Source organism: Heteronotia binoei, chromosome 11 (genome assembly GCF_032191835.1).
Source record: "Heteronotia binoei isolate CCM8104 ecotype False Entrance Well chromosome 11, APGP_CSIRO_Hbin_v1, whole genome shotgun sequence".
Lineage (NCBI taxonomy): Eukaryota > Metazoa > Chordata > Lepidosauria > Squamata > Gekkonidae > Heteronotia > Heteronotia binoei.
Window position 1 is genome coordinate 51,089,187 of NC_083233.1, and position 21,371 is coordinate 51,110,557.

Genomic DNA, 21,371 nt, shown 5'->3' on the forward strand with positions numbered 1-21,371 from the left:
TCGAAGGTCTCTTCGCCACAGACGCTCAGCAGGACGTCTCTCTTTCTCTCGTCATCGTCGATCAGGTTCGCCCGCAGGTAGCACTCGACCCTTTCGGTGTAGGTCTCCCATCTCTCGGGGTGCTCCGGGTTGAATTCCGCAAGATGGCCCGTCGTTACGCTCGAGTTCGCCATGGTGGCGGCGGGCTGCCCGATCCTGCGGTCTCTCGCCTTCCTCGTCTCCGGCCGGACATATCTAGATCCCATCCTCGTCGCCAGTGTAATGTACTGGGAGACGAGACGTGGTAAAGGCATTGGTCTTTAATCGCTGGTACATTACAGAACTGGGGAACACGCGGCCGGGTCCGCTAATATATACATGCACCCCGGATCAACCCCCCTGCTGGCCAGCCCAATCCTGGCCAGTTAAACTTCCCGCGCTTGGTCTTGATTGGCGGTGACTTTTCCCGCGCTGCGCCAGGTAACCCGAGGACGTCCCGGCTTGCGCGGCGCGGGTGCAGAGTCCGATACTCAACAGCAGTCCTTCAGGTTTGTTGGTTGCCAATATTATAGGGCTTTGAAGGTCAAGACCAGCAATTTAAATCGTGCCCAGAAACAAACTGGAAGCCAGTTTAGATGGACCAAGACTGGAATTATATGGTCCTTACGACCCACTCCAGTCAACATGCTGGCTACAGTGTTCTGTAGCTATTGAAGTTTATGAACATCTTTTCAAGGACAGCCCCACAAAGCAGAGACGTTTTTGCTTGGATTACAATTAGAAAAATTTCCAAAGGAAGACAGGACTCTAATCTGGTACCTGCTATCAGCTGCTAGGACACTATACGCGCAGCTTTGGAAGCAAGAAAAGATACCGGAGAAATGGGACTGGACCATGAAAGTTTTATCGTGGTGTGAAATGGACAAACTAACTAGAACACTAAGAGACTATGATTTAGAGATATTCAAAAGGGAGTGGAGGAAATTTAAAGGATATATGGAGGAAGAGTAGAAAGTAAAAAGATATTGGACAATTTTTTAATAGTAAGAATATATATATATTGAATTTTGATCAGTTAGTAGTACCTTTAGTATTGAACTTGAATTTATAACCTCGGGGAAGTCATCATTGGAGGGAGGGGGGATAGAAATGTCATATGGGTTAATACTGAAATAGTGAAGAAATAATTAAGTTGTGTAACCATATGCTATCAATAAATTGTTAAAACACAAGGACAGCCCCACAAAGCATGCATTGTAGCAATCTTATCAAGACATAACCAGGGCATGTTTTATATCAATCAAACAAAATAAAATAAACTTCCATCTACAGTTGTCAGATCTCTCAGTCCAGGAAAGACTCTATCAGTTGGAGCTGATAAAAGGTACTCTTGGCCACAGCGGCCATCTGTTTATCCAGCAGTAGGCCTGAGTCCAAGAGCACCCCCATTCTATGGACCTATTACTTCAATGGGTGTGCAACCCCATCCAGAACAAGTGACACTTTCAATCCCAGGCCAGACCTTCCAGCCACCAATAGCACTTCCCTCTTGTTGGGAGTAAGCTTTCTTTTATTAGCCCATAACCACTCCTAAATTACTCCAGGCACTGGATCAGAGTTTCTACAACCTCCATGGGATTAGCAGGAAGTGCAAGACAGAGCTAAATGCCATCTGTGTATAGGTGACCTAATCTCTGAGTGACCTAACTCAGCAGTTTCATGTAGATGTTAAAGAACATAGGGGACAAGATGGAACCTTGCAGGACAATATAGGCCAAAGGCCAAGGGGCTAAACAGCAATCTCACAGACCAGCTGCTGAAACCTACCCCCAGGCAGGACTGGAACCACTGCAGAGTGCTGCCTCCCCATCCCAGTCCAGATAAGCAGTCCAGAAGTCAATCTATGAGAGATGGTATGGAAAGCCTTTGAGAGGTTCAAAATTATCAACAGAGTTGCATTCCCTATATCCATCTCCCGGTGCAGGTCATCCATCATGGTGACTGAGGCTGTTTCAGTCCCATACTCAGGCTTGAAACCAGACTGGAAGAGATCTAAAAAAACTGCCTCGTCCAGGAAGGCTTGGAGCTGTCCAGCCACCATTGGTTTAATCATTTTGATCAAGAATTAAATATTTGAGACTAGTTGATAATTATTTAGATCTCTGGGTCCAGGGTAGGCTTCTTTAGAAGTGGATGCACCACAGCCTGTTTCAAGGCTGGGTCAACCACCTCCACTCTTAAGGAAGCATTAACTACTTTTTGATCCCAGTCAGCAGGCATCCTTACCACAACTACTGAAAATTTAAGTAACCAGGAAAGGCAAGAGTCATACCAGCAGGTGGTAGGCCTCAAACTTCTTTACACAGCAACTGCTTAAAATTGGGGATTTGCTGTCAGAAAATGGCCACATACAGCTTTAAAAGGGGATTAGATAAAATTCATGGAAGATAGGTCTATCAGTGTCTACTAGCAATTAAGACTGAAGGGAACTGAAGGCAGACAATGTCTGAATCCCAGTGCTAGGAGGTTTTGCCTCTATGCTTTGCTGTTGGCCTTACAGAAGAACTGTTTGGCCAGTCTGCGAGACAGGATGCTGGACTAGATGGACCACTGGTCTGATCCAGCAGAACTCTTCTTATGTTCTTAAACTTCCAAGAATCCTGCCCACATTCTCAGACTGAATAAACTGAAAAGTATTCCACACTTCAGTGTTCAAGCTGCCACACAAGCATAGAATTGCAGCCCAATCCAGTGCATGTTTCTTATGAAACAAGAGCCATAGTGCTCAAACAAGCATTTATTAAACTGAGCGCATTTTAACAAGTACATTCTTGAAGGCTTTATTTAACGAAACTTCTGTGCTTTATAAATACTGGCGGCGCATGCATATGAGTGCTCACTCACAAAATTCATCCTGGGTTAAACCTGGTTAGTCATTGAGGGGGCTTTTGGAGTCCTATTTTATCCTGCCAATCACAGAATGGCTCAAGAAACGTCCCCAGCCCAGTCGGCCAATGGTTTTTACCAGAGAGAGCGCGACTGCAGTTCCCGCATGCGCGTTGCAAGAGGGCGGGATTTAGTTGTGGGGGCTTTTTCTTTTCTCTTTTCCTAGCGTGTGTTTCCTTGCGCGCGCGGCTCGTTTTCCGCCTCCCCTTTAAGTGGTTTTTTTTTGTCCTCCGTCAGGTGGCGAGGCCTGAGGTGGGGGAGGAGGTGGTGATAGCGGCGGCGACGACTGAATTTGTTTTCCGTAGGTTGCGGAGGGGCTTGCGGGTGCCGAGAGCGTGAGAGGGCGACGACGGCAACAGCAGCAATAATAGAGGCGGCATGTCCGGGGGCTGGGGCCGAGATATGATGGACTATGGCGGCGGTGGCGGGGCCGGGATGTCCGGGGGCGGGGGCGGCGGGGGCGACGGCCGCATCTATGTGGGCAACTTGCCGGCGGACGTGCGCGAGAAAGACTTGGAGGAGCTTTTCTACAAGTACGGCCGCATCCGGGACATCGAGCTGAAGACCAAGCGCGGCCTGGTGCCCTTCGCCTTCGTGCGCTTCGAGGATCCGCGGTGGGTGAGAGGAAGGCGGGGAGGGATACCTCCGCGTGAAGTGGGGGCAGAATATCTTCCTAGCCTCTCCCGCCCTTCGGTGAGCCTTGGGGCCACCACCATTGCCTGCCTCCCCGAGGCGCCGCTCTGCGCGCCCCCTCCCTTTTCCCGCCTTTTATGAGGCAAACCTCTTCCACCTTTCTGAGTGGAAATATGGAGGCAGAGTAGGAGGAACATCTCTTTGGGTAAATCTGGCTGAGGCCCTGTTTGTATAAGCAGAACGAAGGAGTAGGAAGGCAGACAGGACTGTAGCACTAAACATTGTACCACTAAGCAGCCCCCCAGGCTTCCTGCAAGTGGAAAACTAAGCAGAAAAGACTATGTGAAAGGGATTTTTCTCCCTGTTGTGCTAGATTTTTAAGAGCAGGGAATTTCAAGCAGAATTTATTGTCTGAAGCAGTTGAAACCCTTTTAAGAGCCATCTCTCCTGCACATGTGAATTAGGCCTGATATTTACAAATGATACTTAGCTTGTATGTAATGCTCTGGAATGCCTGAAGAACATTGCAGATTATTGTCTTGTAATCATGGCAATTCTTGTAGAGTAGACTAGTATGCTTCCAAGTTCCCAGGCAAAATGTGTGAAATTGCCTTGTACTGAATCAAACCCTTGATCTATCAAGGTCAAGTATTGTCCACTCAAACTGACAGCAGCTCTGGCTGGTTTTAAGTGGAGGTCTTTCACATCATTTACCCAATTGTCTACTCAGACTGGCAGCAGCTCTCCAGGGTGACAAGTGGAGGTAGTTCACATCACCTACTACCTGATCCTTAATTGGAGATTTCAGGGATTGAACCTGGAACTTTCTGTATCCCAGACAAGTAGATGCTGTACCACTGAGCCATGATCTTTCCCCATATTCCTGAAAGTTTAATGATGCAGTTACCTTGTTAAAGCCAAGCAGATCTGGGTGTAGAAAATACCTGAATAGGAAGACGTTTTGTGGACCCTTTCCCTTCAAGAGTGCCTCCTTGAGTCAGATATAAATGTAAGAAACATAAAGTGTTTGTTGGCCCTCCAAGGCAACTGGTTGGCCACTGTGAAACAGGATGCTGCAGGACTTGGACGCTGATTTTATCCAGCAGGCACTCTTCTTATTAAAATAATTGGCTAAGGTTGACAGAACAGTAGCTTGCCAAATTCTGCCTAATGAGTTCATGGCAGAAGTGGGGTATGAACCAGAGACTTCCTGATCTGGAGTACCCATTATGCTACACAAGCATTCAGGTGTGTACTTGGTATGGGAAATTATATTGTTGGCACCTAATCTCTGACCATCTTGTGTCCATTCTAAACCATTAAATTGAGTGGAGTGCTAAAGGGCCTATACCAAACAACAAAAAAACCCTCTTTGCTTATCTTCTCTTCTCCCTCCACCACTCCAAAAATAAATGCTCTTGAGACTAGTTGTATAGATCTCTCATTTGGAGGTACAGCAAATCAACCATAAATTCTTTAAAATGCATTGCTTCTGTGCAATTTACTTTTGTGTATTTCTGTTAAATTTTTATAAGAATAGGGTCCACACTAACCTTGTTCTGTGTTTTCTTTTCCCCATAAATCTGAAAGACCGCTGCTGAATGGGTGGGAGCAATTGCATAAAGCCTTCTCTTCCACAACCAAAATTTAAACTCTGTTAATCTAAACCAGGAACCTTCCCATTCTGAATTAATCTTGAATAAGGATGGGTTAATGTCTTTTGTGAAGGTTTCTACCCTTTGTTTTGCAGTATTTTTATGTAATTATTCTTCACATCTTTAGTAAACTATTTTAAATCTGAGTTTAAAAGAAACTCATTTAAAAAAAATGTGAATCATTTTTTTAAAAAAGTGATTGTTTTTTGTTTTCCCTAAGGCTTTCATGCAACATACCAAGAAGTTTTATATCACCTGACAGTTCTATTACTTTGCTCTTGTTCTAGCCCAGAGGTGGCCAAATTGCAGCTCAGGGGCCAAATGTGGCTCTTTCACACATATTGTGTGGCTCTCAAAGCCCCCACTGCCCCATCTGCTGACTTGGAGAAGGTGTTTAAAGTTAAAATTGCTTTCTTTTCACATCCCCCTCCCTCCTCCATCCCCCAATCTATTTCCCTCCCTCCCTCCCATATCTGACATGTCTTGTGGCTCTCAGACATCTGATGTTTCTTCTGTGTGGCTCTTACATTAAGCAAGTTTGGCCACCCATGTTCTAGCCCATAGTGACTGGGTGGGGGGGAGCAGTTATTGCCATGGGACCTCTGGTTAAGAGTTTCTTCTTGTTTAAAATGCAAAGTCATCATTGCTGCATATTTGCAGTTATACCGAAAGACCAGATATTCTGTGTGCTTTCACTTGCCATGATATTGATGTGTCTTCATAACTAAGGCCTGAGAATTTCAGAGTGGATGTGTTTCTGTATTTTATATGTATTTTTCTCTGAGAAGTGTAAAATTATTTGTACACAATATCACAGACATATTTTTTCTGCCTAGTACCTACCTTACCTACCAAAACCCTGACCTTTGGAGAAATGTCATCAGTTTCTCATCTACAGAAAAACAAGCCCTGAGTGGCCTTTAGGACTGTAATAATCAAAAGATTGAATACATATAGATACAGTAAACAGATGTAGAACAGAGTCCGTCTTTACTTAGTGTCCTTTCATTTCAAAGAAATTTTTCCTCTCAGGATCTGCTTAGTGAAATGGTCTCATAAAGGTTAACAGGTTAACCTGTATCTAGTATTTTTCCCAACCAGGATGTGATGAACCATGTGCCTTCATGAAACTACTTTAGCCAGATGGAAGGTGAGGCGAAAAGTCATGTTGTGGTACCTCATCCACATCAGAACTGGTTGGGTAGAAAAGGGCAGATTATGGAATGGGCCATCTGTTAATATTTTGCAGTTGGAACTCAACGTATGACATGAATTTCCTCTGACAATCTTGGCCTAATGACTAATTATAAAAGCATTTAAAGGGCTATCAGTCCTTTCTTGAATCTAGCAGTAAAACTAGCTTTGTTGGAACAAAGTCCTCAAGTTTATTGAACTGGATTTTGTTTCTCCTGCTTCTACAGCAAAGAACTGCTATCCATGTGCCATGCTAATTTAGTCTTATCACTCTTGGAATTTTTGGATAATATTGAGTAATTTTCTTCCAGTGTTCCCAGCAATACTTAGTTTAACATCATTTTTACCCAGTATCATGAGACAATTGTCTGACTGCAACTGAAAGACTGCAGACCTGGAATTCCCAAGTTGTGGGAGGAGACTTGCAACGTGAGATAGTCTTTTTGCATAGAAGCACCAACCAGTAAAGGTTTTGGCGGAGTCATGTTAGAGTTGAAGAGTGATTTTTTTTTAAATGAGCAAATGAAAACCATTACTCCCCAACATTGCACTCATGGGCATCATGGTATCCACCAGTGTGTTTTCTTGGTGCACATTTGCTTCTTTGATAAAGCATTTCTTCCCCAAAACCAAAAGGCAGTCTTGATTTCCCCCCCACACACCTGACCTGGAGTAGGAGATACTTTAGAAGAATCCAAGAAGCATCTCTTATGTCTGCAGAGAGCCTTCATTCAGAAAGAGCTACTTCCATTATAGGAATTCTTTTGCAGCCTCCAAAGACTTTGTAATTGACAGTCATATTGGAGTGTTATCCATTCTCTATCATTAAAATTCCAAAAGTGCACACAGGCTGAACAAGACTGGGGACTCCTGGAGTAGACTGCAGTTTATGCTCTGTTAAAATGAGTCTGTGATGTGTTGCTAGATTGCCTTTTAAATAAAACCACAGTTGCTAAAACAACATTTGGAACATAAATTGATTTATAGACTTAAAAAATGACATACTGAATGATTTTTGCAAATAATTAAATAGTGTACAGATTTTTCTCAAAAGCAAAATTATCTCTAAGTTAGCATGCTTTTGAGTAACTGGTACTGTTTTTTTCCTGGTAATTGGAGCAACAATGCCTCAGGCTTCTAAAACGTCGTTAATCTGTTGACTACCTTGATTCTACCCTAGAGAGCACAGCAAGTCAGCATAGTAATTGCTACTTGGAAAATATCAAGGAATTCACTAGAGTTTTGAAGCAATGCCTCTCGTTATGAGGCGTCACATCCTCAACTTTTTTTTTTTGTAAACATTTCAGCCCTGATGGTGAATAATTTGTGTAGTCCCTATCTTTATATTTTGCTGTTTTTTCAAATGTAAAAGCATTGTTATCACTTGCAAGTTTCAAAGCTAAATGCTTTTTCTGGGGATGTAAGCACTAGCGGTCCTTGATGTATTATATTGGATCTCAGAAATTGTTAGTAAGGGGTTGTCTTGAATACTGGAAATTTCCAGTTCTTTCAAATCTCTGTGTTAATATGCCAACGTTAAATCTTCAAGCTGCACTGGGTCATTTCAGGTGCTTTTTATACCACAGTCTTATCTCTTACGGGGACCCAAGTGATGTACAACATCATTCTACCCTTTTTATCCTCACAACAGTAACTCTTTGAGGTAGGTTAGGCTGAGAGCGACTAGCCCAAGGACATTCATGATAGAGTGGAGATTTAAACCTGGGTCTCTCAGACTGTAGTCTGATGCTCTAATTTTTCCACTATGCTGACTCCCACTAAACATTTCTAATCCCAGATCTGTATTTGTTTGCAGAGACGCAGAAGATGCAATATATGGGAGGAATGGTTATGATTATGGCCAGTGTCGTCTACGTGTTGAGTTTCCTAGACCTTCCAGAGGTCGGGGTGGAGGCTTTGGTGGGGGGCCTCGTGGGAGGAATGGCCCTCCTTTGCGACGTTCTGAATTTCGAGTCCTGGTTTCAGGTATGTTGCCTTCGGTACTTCATACTGACTAGGAACTTTCCTGATGCCACGTTTCACTTATATTGTGTTGGGGAGGAGTATCTTGCTACCATAATCTAAAGTTAACTTCTTTAATATGAAACCTGTGACTGAAGGAGCTTTTTCAGAGCTAAGAGGACCACATACCTTCCCAGTTTGATTCATAAGCAGAAGTCTTTTGCTTTTGGACTTCATCTTGATGAACGAATGGTGAGCAAAAAACATCTTCACCCAGTGAACTCAATGGACATGGAAGTGGGCAACTCTGTGGGTAGGTGAAGGGAAGGAAGTCAACTATGGGAACCATTCTTTTGGGGTTGAGGGCCAGAAGGAATAGATCCCAAAACTTCACCTATGCTGGCCATAGCATGTGTTGATTGGAAACAAGAATGAATCTGTTAAAAACAGAGATATGTGGCAAATGCTGCATCAGCCACATATTTGCATTTGTGATGGGAGAAAATTAACATGAGTTGGCTCCCTTGATTACTAATCTTGTGGACTCTTGAGGGCAACCTGGAATTTCTGGAATAGGTGTCTATTTAGTGAGTTAAGAAACACAGATGGAAAAGGTCTTTTACTGGAAAAAGTGGAAGTATTTTGGAGATTTTGCAATGGCAATCAAAGCTCTGGAGAAAACATCATTTTCTGACCAGATTTATGGAGTGGTACACTAAAAACAAACTTGCTCATAAAAACATGTTTATTCTCATATACTTAAAACACACACACCCATACATTCACCTGGGGAAAAAAATCCCTTCCCCTTCCAGGTGATCTAACTCTGCTACTGTGACATCCTGGCTAGATGCTCACTGTGAGGAAACCACTGAAGTGCAGTCTCTTCAGCTTTGCAACAGGACCTGACAACAAAAGTGTGGAACCCCAGGTGTACATCTCCCACACAGAAGCCTGGGAGGGAAGGGAGGCTGTCTGGAAAATTCTCTTGACTTTTGCCATGCATGTGAGAATATGGAGGATTCTTGCAAAGGCCAGGAGCTGCAGTGTACTAGTTTCTCCAGGAAATGATGTGGAACAGGGAAACCACTTTTCTTAGTAATCATGCTGATAGTTTAACTCGGGTATCCTTTTTCACTGCCCAAGGATGAACTATTGGAATCTAAGGACCCAAACTCATACTGTTAGATGGGAGCTACCATTCTTGGATGGGAATCTGATCGTGAGTAACTAAGTCACATGGAGTACAGTCTGTACAGTCAGAGTTAGGGGGTGATGTTAAGTTTACATTGGACCAATGGAGGATTCCTCTGAATGCCCAGCACTCTTGACTCCTAGGGGACTATCCTCAGGGACCTTGCTGACTTGGAGGGCTCATCCACTCTGGAATGGAACTTAATTGCTGTTCTTTGGATCCTTCTGTTCTTATTATAGCACTGGCCTTCTGGAATAAAAGGAAGTCTGTGGAAACAGTGGAGCCTGTGATGCTGGAGGAAACCAGTCAAGGGCATGTAGCCATTCCTGGAGTAGCCTAAGCACCTAGTGTCCTCTCTTTACACGGTGTCTTATGTTTTGTGTTCTCACTGCTCAGGGCTTCCTCCATCAGGCAGCTGGCAGGACCTGAAGGATCACATGCGTGAGGCTGGTGATGTATGTTATGCAGATGTACAGAAAGATGGAATGGGGGTGGTTGAGTTTCTTCGCAAGGAAGACATGGAATACGCACTGCGTAAACTGGATGACACCAAATTCCGGTCTCATGAGGTGGGTTCTTGCCTGTGGGTGAAGAGCATGTGCGTGTACCAGTCATGGAAGAACATGCGTTAACCAATCCTGTTGTGATGCTCTCAAGAGGCACCAGGGCACAATCTAGCAATAGTCTTGGAATTGATGGCTAATAGTAATCCTTAGAGAATGTTAGGAGACCAACTTAAGAGTTGTCAAGGCTGCATGAAACCAACCCCATGCTGGTTTGGTGTGAGCCCTGACAATCAAGATAAGGTTTTGTGGTTTCACTCTTTAAGTTACATGGAAAATGAGCACTTCGAATATTTGCCTCTAACTTCTTCAGGGTGGGTCATGTTGACTTGATTTGCCACTCTCCCTTTGACAGCCAGTGGCTGAACAGATTGCTATTGGCTCCTTGCCTTGGTAGCTGGAGGTTGTATCGGCAAACTGCAGTGCTGTCCCCCAGAGGAGCTGATGAGTAACTGTAGTGGGTTACAAGAGCAAAATTTTCCCCAACTGTGCATGGAACCTCTTCCTGTAGTGGTATCATACTACTGCCACCAACAAGTGTTTTTTTTCAGTCTTGGGGGCAGTGTTTACTTCACTTGAACCACCTTCATCCAGTGGCTGGCCTGATCTGCTGCAACCACCCCTTCTATCACCCTGGAGGCTGCTTTCTGTGGATTTTTCCCCTCCAGAACTTGAGCTGTGAAACAATTTAATTATGAGTTCACCAAGGCCTCTCCTAACCATGCCAAAGGATTTCACTAACTTACATCTTGTTCCCTCTGATGGTTATAAAATGGAAACCCACTGAGATCTTCACCTTTGATAATTATATTGAGAAATAACCCGTCTGGTTGCCTTGCAGCTGACATTATTTTCCTAATACCTGCACAATACTAGCTGTTGTGTAACATGCCCTTCTTCTGTAGACCTCAAGGGCAAGACCAGAGCTGACTCTAGGCGGCAGTAGAGGGATTGGTACCACCTTTTCTCTGATAATTCTTCCAGTCTTGAGCCACTTTGTGCATTGGTTTCTGAGCTTCATTCTGGCATCATTCATTCATAACATTGACCTCAGGATGTTATGCAAACGTTTGGGTTTTCTGTGTTTTAAATTCCAGGGTGAAACATCCTATATCAGAGTCTGTCCTGAAAGAAGCATCAGCTATGGCTACTCGCGCTCCCGTTCTGGTTCAAGGGGTCGCGATTCTCCATACCAAAGCAGGGGATCACCACGCTACTCCTCTCCGTTCAGGCCATTCTGATTCACCCAACAGGAACTTCTAAAATGTGAACTGAGCTCATGATTTCTGCTCAGAGTTTACATTCCAAAATGGATGGATATAGTCTTTCGTAGGAAGCCTTTTTTTTCCTTTCTATTCAACGATCTTTTTTTATGAATTACAGTTTTTACTAGGGAAGTGTTGGTAATGAAATGCTATAAACCGTTGCCACTTAAGACTTTTTGTTTGGAAAATGTAAATTGTTTTGTTTCTCCTCCTAAGTGAGAAAAAATGAGCTTGAGATTCAGCTTGTATTGGTGTGTCCGCAGGATGGTGGTGTAAAGCAGTGAAGCAACCTGTATGGCTCGACCTGTTGTGATGTTTTGAAATATACTTATATGTTTCTGTAACTTAAAAGTGGGTATTTGTCTTTTTGTGCAGTGAGGATGTTGAATGTATAGAGGCACAGCTGTGCTTGGACTTTAAATGTCTTTCTACTGTTTAAATTGACGCTCTAGTTTTTGCCCACTGTTAAAACAGTCAAATATTTATATTGTTCTAAGCCAAATGCATAGGCCTTTACAGATAGCAATGTAGTCCCACAAACAATCAAACAATGTCCAGGATGGGAGCCAGGAGGTAGAGTGCCTGAACACTACAATTGAGTATCTTTGGGTGAAGACTTAGCAAGCCTCCAAAGAGGGCCTTTTGTGCTCCTTGCCACCTGCAGATCAGCTACATGCAGTGGAGACACTCAAGAGCTAGTGTAATGTGAATAGTATTGGACTACAGTTCGGGGGACCCTGGTTTAAATCCCCACTCGGCTATTTTACTTGGTGGCCTTGTTGTACCTGTCAAATACATCCAGTCTTACCCAACCTCACAAGTTATTGTGATGATAAAGTGGAAGATGAGAGAATAATGGAGGGATTTACTTTTCTGTTTTGTACCTTAGTTGGTGGGGGGGGGGGGTTGCTGCATTTAGGGAAACCTAAATTAAGGGGAGGTTTCCCAGGCTGAAAGTATTATGCACTCAGAAACACAGTTCTCAAGCCAGCCTGTTGTAGGGAGTTACCAGATAATAAGTGCAGGCATTACAGAACACTTTTCTTAGGCTGAACCTTGGCTCAGATTAAGCTCTGCAAAAAAGAAAGTGCTGTCTCCATTATCTAGGTGTCTAGTTCTTTGGTTGACCTTAGCTGGCTTAAAACTGACCATGTCTCTTCTTTGGAAGTCTACTCTATGATATCACAATGAACTTTGAAAGCATGTGCTAACTCTGCCATAGCACATAAGTTGGGGTCAGTCAGGTCCCATTTGCCTACAGGTGTCAGTTTGTATGCATGATAGTATACTTGGTATTGGCTGATGTGCAATTCCACATGGAGAACATTTTAAGTACTGAGCTTGGTAATGGGGCCTGCAGCTTCTTCCTCCTTCAGTGTCTCCTCAGGTGATGCAAGCACATCTTGTCAGCACTATTTGTGCTCAGTCAGTAGCCTTTTTCCTTTCCAACTCATCCCTCCATGAGCTGATCCTGCCCACTGCATGGTGCCCCCTGCTTTGATTTATTCAGGCTGGGAAAAGTGGGAGAGTGCCGGAGCTCACAGACTGAGCATGGCTGGTGAGGAGTTAGACTGGTAAGAAGCAAGGGGGGAAGAAAAGAAGAGGCATGCCTGCTCATTACAACCTGGTGTTGGCAACAGGAGTGGCACACAGTAAAATCACTTGCCAGAGGATAAGCATGGGGAACACATTTCTGGGCCTTGTTAATTTGCTATTTATCAGTGTATGCCAAAGAGGTGCTTTGGTATAGCCTATTAAGGCTGTAGGCTTAGGCACTTCCTTGAGAGTAAACTCAGCACTATTGATGAACTAGTCTATGTGCTTTTATATACAGAATGTCAAATCATCAAAAAAATGCAATCACTATGTATTGGTCACCACACTGAACTTCTGAGATAGGAATTCATATGCCCGTTGAAAAATGGTGCATATGCTATGCTGAACAGAGGAAATGAGATTAATAAGTAGGGTAAAGTGCCAGAGTGAGTTAAAACATATTCAGTGTTCAGCCAACATTTAATATTCTGGTTTGTTCTCATTCCTTTTGTAAGATATTTTGTGCATGCCAAACTCTGAAATAATGAAAGTAGCACATTCTCCTGGAACAGTATAGTGCAGGAATCCCCAACATGGCACCCATGTATTTTTAGAAAGTGGGTGGAGCAAGGTGGAGTTTTGGTACTTCATGGCATTTGATTGGCTTGCAGATCTTTAAAAACATTGCAAGGATCTTCACTGTGATTGAAGGTCAGCTGTGTGCATTGAATATTTTAAAACTGTTCATTTACAAAGGCATCCTGTAAAACAGATCTTCTGCCTGAAATGTTGAAGCGTTACTATTGGAGTTATACGTAATGTAATGCCCTGACATTTTGTGGTTGGTTCTGCTTCCTGCAGCAGCCATTTTCTGGTTGCTTACAGCACCCCGTGGCAGAACTCCAAAAGCACCAACAAGCTCAAAAAATGTTGGGGACATGTACAATGTCTCCATTCCAAGAGTCTGATGCATTTTCCAGGCAAGGAGATTCTTTATCTGCCAAAGAACATTCATATTTAACTTGCCACTATCAGTTGCAGATACTCCAGCATACTTCCTAAACAACTTTATCAGAGCGGACAACAAAACATGCTCTTTGTAAAATACTGTATATTTTAAAATGAAACATTTATACCTCATATAAAACATCTGTGGACCAACACTGACACCACTGAGGACTATATGTATAGCTTTTTACTTAAAAAACCCTGTAAACTGCTCCAATTTATGTTTTGGTTGGGGGGGAGTATTGTGTATCTGTTTTTTTTACTCCTCTCTTCTGGTGTTGTCTGACAGTGCTGGATATCAGTGAGGCAACTTTCTCTTTTTAAAATACACTCTACCTCTCACTCCATCCTTGTGTACATTGAAGGCTGCAGCTTCTCTCATTTCTTTCCATCTACTTGGCAGAAAACATAATAGTGAATATTGGCTAGTGTGTTCACAATTGTTTTTTCAAAGGTTTGTGTGCAGGTCACCTCAAATGTGATCCCCCCTTTTTTTGTACCAACTCCCTTCCTGATTAATGCTTTTTTTTTGTGGGTGAGGGTTTTAAAAATGTTTTTTACCCCAATTCAACATAGAGTTAGGTACACGCTCACTCTAATGGAAATTACAAGCTTGTTTTAAGTGGATGCTGCGTAACTACCTCAATTGGGGGCTGTAAGTATACACGGGATGTTCAAAATTTTGTTGCAAGTGTTAATAGTCCTCAAGCAAGGCAGTCCATCATCCTTTCACAGAAGGTTGTGCAAGAGGCTTGGAATATTTAATCCTGGATGCAACTGCATGGACTATTGAGTCTAAAAAGTCAGCGGTAGCATGTCTGCCGAGGGCTTTTTTTCCTGCAGGAAAGTGTGTCTGTCTTCTAACTTTGGTAATGGGATGTTACCTAATGAAAACAATAAAATTGAATAGAATTAAGAATATGCTAGTACAACATTTACTTAAACAGCTCTAATCATTCTTTTCAGCAAGCAACACTATCCGGTCTGTGCACCTTATAGCATATCCTACTAATGCCATTATTACTAAAAGGTTAAGTAAGCAAATGTTGGCTCTAAGACTTTGCTGAAGGTGGTCCAAGATTCTGCAAGTTTCATTACAAATTCTCCCATTACTCAGCACTGGATGCTGTTGATTCTCTGCAGGAGTGCAGCAAGCAAGCAGAATGAAGCACAGGATGCAGAATTCTGCTCTCAAAGGATGTTAAGTGTTTGGGATTTTAAAAAGTCAACTTTCATTTTTTAGTTCATAGTAGATAATTGCCCTTATTGTCTGCTGTTTTATCTATTGAACTAGGAGGAATTAAGCAGCAACAGGTGAGAAGCTGTGTTGCTTACAGATATTTGGGAAAGGGTCAAGCATCTTCCAGCAAACTTAATTGCATGCATGGCACAAAATGTTACCTGGTGGAGCTACAAAATACTCTTCCACAGTCCGATTAGCATTCTTCAGTAGCTCATCTGCAAAGTTGCCTTCTGTAACATTATCTTCCCTGAGATACAAACACCTGAGGGAGTATAAATGATTAGTTGGGACTGCTGAGATATGATAAAGAAAATAAAGAATCAAGGCAGCTAGCCACAAGTCAAAACTAGGCCATACCACCTGACCAGAGAAGGCCAGAAGAACTTAAGAGAGATGTAACTACAGTCTTGCTTTTTGTAGTGTTACCATATACAGATAAGAACCTTTATGTCTGTCTTTAGAGGCAGCAAATGTGTGACACCTGGCAACAAACATTGCCTTCTCTGTTCAGAGCTGTCTGCATACTTGTGATAGCATTTTGAGTGGCAGCAAAGACCATTGGTTCATTTTACAAACTGCCTCCACAGATCAATATCCATCTAACATCACGTCTTCAATAACAGCAAAAAGGATGCCTTCAGGAAGTCTACAAGTAGTATGAGAAAGTGATGGCATTCCTATTTATCTCCCAACATACACTCCACTGCCTGTGAACATAGAGCTTCTATTTTGTTAATGCAACTAAAAGAACTCTCTGAATGTGTCTAATCTTAAAACTGCTTTACTTCGATGGGGGGGTGGGCATGGCTTGGTGATAGAGCATCTGATTGGCATGCAGAAGGTCCCAAGTTCAATCCTGCATCTCCAGTTGAAAGGACAAGGTGATGTGAAAAACCTTTGCCTGAAACCCAGAAGAACCGCTGCCAGTCTGAATAGACAATACTGACCTTGATGGACCAGTGGTCTGATTCAGTATAACACTGTTTCATGTGTATGTGGTTCTGTCCAGAAGGCCTATTTCCTAAGGCTACATTTCTAAAAACTTGAGTGTGTCCCAAGTAAATATGCTTGTCATGCAATAATTTAGATTGGCAAAGGTGTAGGAAGATTATAGAGGATAGGCTGGGGGTAACAATATTTATCAACTGTACATATCCTGTTAGCAAAAAAGGGAATTTTAAAACATGTTACAGAGACCCATCAAATCTAGGATTGCCTGTACAACCCAACTGCAGTGTAAAATGTATACAGAAGCAGCACAGTAGCCCCCTGCTAATTTCAGAACAAAATTATATTCCACAAAACAATGCCAACTTTAAGACCTACATATAAGAAACAAACTATATAACATAATTGTAGAAATCATTAGGTAAGTTTTAAGAACAGACATGTTGCTAAGACTTACCTGTCCTCCAGTACTGAATCCATTGGCTCTACACCATCTGTGTTAACAGAATGAAGTTGATCAGCAAATTCTATTGCTTTCTCCAAACGCTCCACACCCTCCTGATTGCGAAAATCAACAAGTGCAAGATGCTCCAGATGATCCAGCAGCTCCAAAGTTACCTTTTTCTTCAAACACAGAAAAAAAAAAAAACATTTGGGTTGTGTGGAAAAGCTTTCCAAATATGACAAGGTAAACTAGATCTTACCCATTTTTCTGAAGTCCCTGAAGTTAAAAGTTAAACATCGGTGTGTGTATGTGTGTGGTTCAGTGGTGCTCTGCATTCAGAAGTTCCCTGGCAAATCCAGTTAAAGGATCTTGAGTGTTTTATTTGGGCATTACTGTTTTTCCTGACATTTCAAATATGCATGTTTAGAACTGGAGCATTGCTAACCTAAGATTTTTAAAAGTTCACACATCTAGTGACTAAGAGTCAATATTTCTTGCCAGCTGGGTTTACTTTGTAAAAATGAGAAGTACCAGGGCAGTCTCCCCACCCCTCTCCCCAGTCAAATATTTTGACAGGAGATATCACAGGTACCAATGCTTAATTTCTACAATACTGTCAGATCTCAAGTCCTATCATCTGATACTTTAAAAAAGATTTGATAGTGTAGTGGCCGAGGAAGCATGTTTGTCCCCAGTTGAATTCCGCCTCAGCTACAAACTCGGTAGCAGCGTGATCATGCACGCGTTTATTCAGATACATTCAGCTCTTCGATAGAACTTCTCTATGTTTGCGGCCTGCATGCGCTTAAGCCAAGCATCTATCTACTATATACGGCTATAAATACTGACCTGCCCTTATGGGGAATGTAAGCATTACTGAAATAATAACGGTCACACAGAAGAGGCACAAATGTTACTGTTCTGAACAGTCTTTTCTAAAAATGCAGGTGTAATAAACCGCTGGGAAAAGAGCACTTTGTACATGCTCGAAGGAGTTAGCCTTTCTGTCATGCTTCTAGGGGTGGCGGTGAAAGATTCGCCCAGAAGACGTTGCACGCTTCTCACCCTGCCGCGTTCATCTTCCTGAGGTGACGGAACAGAAGAGAGCCCTACAGGGTTGCCGCTCCGAGAACAGAAAGCCGCGCGGGCCAAACGACTGACCCGGACCACCCACATTGCACTCCTCCATCCGGTCTCCCGGTCGGCTCCTCCAAAATGTGTCACCTCCACTTCCTGGTCCCGGGCGGAATTACGTATTTATGCGCGCCCGCTATTTCCGGTTACCTTAAGCTAGGGGTCTTCCGCAGTCGCCATGAACAGCGTGGGGGAGGCCTGTACGGAGCTGAAGCGGGAGTACGACCAGTGTTTCAACCGCTGGTTCGCTGAGAAGTTCCTGAAGGGGGAAAGCGCAGGCGACCCTTGCGTCCAGCTCTTTAAGCGCTACCAGCTGTGCGTCCAGGCAAGGCAGTTTCTGAGCATGTGCGGGACTTCGTCTGTGGGTCAGGACGCTTCCGGGTGTCATCTCGCTGGGCGGGCTTGGCTTAGTGGTTGAGCTAGGGAAACGGTAGACTCGGCGGAGATTCAAGCAAGTAGGGACTGAAAAGGCCATGGATGGCATTAAAGGGAAAGCCAGGAAATTGCTGGACGCAGAAGGATGTCGGAAACGAAGGAGCAGTAATATCATATGGTCAGGCAGGTGATTTATAGGGTAGCTACCGAAGGCGTCCACTTTTTTGCTGTAAGACTTCTGTATTCCTGCATTTGTTGTTACTTATGTTCACGCTTATTTCTTTGAAATATGCTCGTAAGCTACCCAGTGATGTGAATCACTAGCTTGTCTGAAAATCACACCCCTGTATTCCAGACACACTATTATTTCTAAATCCAGTTTTTGAAGATGTTATAATGCAGATTGTTTATTTCTATTGCAAACATGATCTGGAATTTAATATCTCAATATCATCAGAACTATTAAAATATACTTGCTTTTCCTTTTTCTAGAAAGCAATCAAGGAAAAGGACATACCCATTGAAGGGCTGGAATTTATGGGCCCCAGCAAAGGAAAATCTGAAAACTCTTCTTGACCATGATGGGATACAGGTGGAGTCATTTGAATTCTGAATCACAGTGGCAACAGGACAAGTTGGCTGTCTGAAATACAAGGACTTTTCTCCATTGCGGTTTCTGTCACGTAAAAACAGCTTTGTTTTTAATGAACTGATGGTGGGTTTTACCACTGGGGAGAGAATGAGTAGAGGGGAGGGAGCAAGTTCAGATTACATGAAGTTACTGATCATCTTTTCCCCTCATGCAGGCCAAATTAAGCTGTAACTGTAAAATGAATGTGATGGAGCTTGATTGATACAATGCACTGCTGTATCTTTGTTTTCTGAATTTTTTCTCTCCATTAGTGCTACTTCCTGAAGCAGAAGGTGCTCTCAGCATTGATTATGAAAGATACAGCACTTGAGAAATGTTGTGGAGAAATGTTAACTTCTCTCTAAAGACTGTAGCCTCATGCTACTGCTTTAAAAAAACAACCCTGTGAGCTTATAAAACCCACACATTCATTCTTTCTAACCCTCTCTCCAGATGTATGGAAGTTTCAGGCATACAGTGCTTCCTTTTGGCAAGGGGAAGCAAGACAAAACCTGTTTAGAACTTACTTTCTGCTTCTGTCTAGTAAATGTAAAGGAGAAGCAGCAGCATGGTTATATACAATGTGATGCATATATTCCTTCTTGAAAAGGAGAATGTTATTCATCTTGCATTTTGTTTGGCCAAACAGACTATATTTTGGATTGCTGTTTAGAAGGTGAGAAATGTGTTGAAAGAGTGGGGTTTAAAATACTATTCTCCTTTGTCACTCAAGAGCTTCAGATTACTAAACAGCATCCATTCATGTTACACACGCTACCTAGATGTTTTGCTGAAACATCTAAGAAAATTTAGAGCAAATACTGTTAAGTAGACAGTTGGTATAAGCACCTGTCTTGGTATAATTTATAAAAAGCTTCACTACATTAGTGAAAATGTAATGAATTCTTAGTCATGACATTAAAGCACCTGGTTTAGAACTGCTAGAAGCTATTCAGTTCTCTGCCTCTCTTCCATGGATTTCTTTTAAATTATTATATGAAGTTCCATGTTAGTATTTAAGATTGTTCTGGCTGTCATAAACTTACAGCTGTAACAGTCAGCACTTATGAGAGTCCAAGCTGCTTTATCAGAAAAGCATTGTATTCATTTAATAGAAATACAAACATTTGGATTCAAACTAGGGTGCAGAAAAATTATTTACCTCATTTTGTAATCACATCTCACTTTCTATACCTTTGTGTGTTTGATATATGGCTCCCAACTGATAACTTTTGCTTCCATCAAAAGGAATGTTTGTGCCACAGTAAATATTAATCTTTAAGGTGCCGCACAGCTTTGTTTTCATGGATGTGAAACCTTATAGGATGTTGGGCAAACACATGGCTTGCTTCATATCACAGCCATAGGCTTAAAGCCCTTGTGTTGTCAGCAGAAAGACTAACATGAAATGCTAATATGAAGTACAACCCTGGTTAATGCTCCCATTGAGTTTCCTCAGCTTATTGTACTGAGGAGCAAAATAAATGATTTCTCCTTTGCTTATGCTTTCTTTCAGTTTTCACCAAGGTCACTTTGTCTTGCCGAAAGTTTCCAAGGCAGTTATGGTGCTTTGAAAATAGGCTTCTTGCTTTCATTTTGCAGGAGGAACACATGCAGAGGTGGTGAAAAGTTGTTGCTTTAGAGTTTAAGCAGTTCTCTGCAGCACTGGGGACAAAGTTCATATTCTGCCTTTTTGCATGCTAGCCCAATGTGGGGATTATCTAGTAGTGCTCAGTACAGAGAGGAAAAGTCAAATTAAGGCTGTAATCCCAGGCTTTGGATAAATTTTATTGACTACAGTATATCTTACTTTTACGTAAGCATACATACAGTCAGACTGCTTATGGAAATAATGTTCTTGCAACAGAAAGTGCCTTATAACATGATTGAACAGCTGTATGTATTTTGCTATGTGCAATAATGGAAAATCAATAAGGATAATAAAATTGGATTCAATAGAAATGAGGACTTCGTTACAGTCTTGGTATTGATTTGATATGCTGCACAGCTGAAGCTGTTAGTGAGAAAAGGGAGGCAGCAGGCAGGAGTGTTTTCTGCCTTGACAGACACTCTAATGACTAATCATCCTGCTGGTTACTGCCATGACTCTCCCAAGGCAGTGGCTTCTCTACTCAAACAAACACTTGCTAATGGGATACTAGCTACTGGAACTTCCAACACCAGAGTGAGAAGTACAGAGGTCTAATGGGTCACCAAGAGTTTTTTCTCCCCTTCTCTACCAGCCATGAAATCTGTGGACTGCAAACAAACTCCCCCCCCCCTCCGGTCTCCGTTGTGTTTGATCAAGCAGGATACAAGCACTCCATAAGAAACCGCCATATTTCATTGCCATATTTCCTTGTTAGGCAATCGTACTTTGTTGTGATATAATAGTAGCCAAGAATCCAAGTGTCTCGGTACCTACAAAAATCTAATAACAACTTGGCTTGCCTGAAGTCTCCTCTATCAGTCGATCTAGATCAGTCCATTGTCAGTGGGGGAGAGAAAAGTACTGATTTACCAAACTGGGTTATAATCATACAGCTGTATATAAAGCACTTCAGACTTTCAAAAGATACCACTTGAGCACAGCAGATCTCACAGCATAACTTTCCCATCTACTGCCATGCTGTGTCCAAGATAAGAGAACCCTCTGGAA

At 42.6% G+C, this 21,371-nt stretch overlaps 3 protein-coding genes across 3 annotated transcripts; 2 read left to right on the forward strand and 1 right to left on the reverse strand.

Annotated features, from left to right (window-relative positions):
- Positions 1-3,217: 3,217 nt before the first annotated feature.
- Positions 3,218-11,743, forward strand: SRSF9 (serine and arginine rich splicing factor 9). The gene is made up of 4 exons (XM_060249268.1): positions 3,218-3,539; positions 8,224-8,393; positions 9,961-10,133; positions 11,225-11,743. The coding sequence occupies exons 1-4, from the start codon at positions 3,304-3,306 to the stop codon at positions 11,366-11,368; spliced, it is 723 nt and encodes a 240-aa protein (XP_060105251.1). The 5' UTR covers positions 3,218-3,303; the 3' UTR covers positions 11,369-11,743.
- A 2,278-nt stretch (positions 11,744-14,021) lies between these two features.
- GATC (glutamyl-tRNA amidotransferase subunit C) lies at positions 14,022-17,817 on the reverse strand. Its single transcript, XM_060249485.1, has 4 exons — positions 17,638-17,817; positions 16,585-16,751; positions 15,338-15,441; positions 14,022-14,820 (listed from the first exon to the last, which is right to left on the reverse strand). The coding sequence occupies exons 1-4, from the start codon at positions 17,746-17,748 to the stop codon at positions 14,732-14,734; spliced, it is 471 nt and encodes a 156-aa protein (XP_060105468.1). The 5' UTR covers positions 17,749-17,817; the 3' UTR covers positions 14,022-14,731.
- A 54-nt stretch (positions 17,818-17,871) lies between these two features.
- On the forward strand, positions 17,872-20,674 carry TRIAP1 (TP53 regulated inhibitor of apoptosis 1). Its single transcript, XM_060249486.1, has 2 exons — positions 17,872-18,031; positions 18,574-20,674. The coding sequence occupies exons 1-2, from the start codon at positions 17,885-17,887 to the stop codon at positions 18,655-18,657; spliced, it is 231 nt and encodes a 76-aa protein (XP_060105469.1). The 5' UTR covers positions 17,872-17,884; the 3' UTR covers positions 18,658-20,674.
- Positions 20,675-21,371: the final 697 nt, after the last annotated feature.

What these genes read in the sequence shown, in the direction of transcription:
- TRIAP1 (XM_060249486.1), top strand. Translation starts at nt 17,885, where the DNA reads ATGAACAGCGTGGGGGAGGCCTGTACGGAGCTGAAGCGGGAGTACGAC. An exon ending in GCTACCAGCTGTGCGTCCAG is followed by an intron (nt 18,032 to 18,573) that starts GCAAGGCAGTTT and finishes TCCTTTTTCTAG; the next exon opens with AAAGCAATCAAGGAAAAGGA.
- SRSF9 (XM_060249268.1), top strand. Translation starts at nt 3,304, where the DNA reads ATGTCCGGGGGCTGGGGCCGAGATATGATGGACTATGGCGGCGGTGGC. An exon ending in GTGCGCTTCGAGGATCCGCG is followed by an intron (nt 3,540 to 8,223) that starts GTGGGTGAGAGG and finishes ATTTGTTTGCAG; the next exon opens with AGACGCAGAAGATGCAATAT. An exon ending in ATTTCGAGTCCTGGTTTCAG is followed by an intron (nt 8,394 to 9,960) that starts GTATGTTGCCTT and finishes CTCACTGCTCAG; the next exon opens with GGCTTCCTCCATCAGGCAGC.
- GATC (XM_060249485.1), bottom strand. Translation starts at nt 17,748, where the DNA reads ATGTGGGTGGTCCGGGTCAGTCGTTTGGCCCGCGCGGCTTTCTGTTCT. An exon ending in AGGAAGATGAACGCGGCAGG is followed by an intron (nt 16,752 to 17,637) that starts GTGAGAAGCGTG and finishes CTGTGTTTGAAG; the next exon opens with AAAAAGGTAACTTTGGAGCT. An exon ending in GTATTTTGTAGCTCCACCAG is followed by an intron (nt 14,821 to 15,337) that starts GTAACATTTTGT and finishes TGTTTTCATTAG; the next exon opens with GTAACATCCCATTACCAAAG.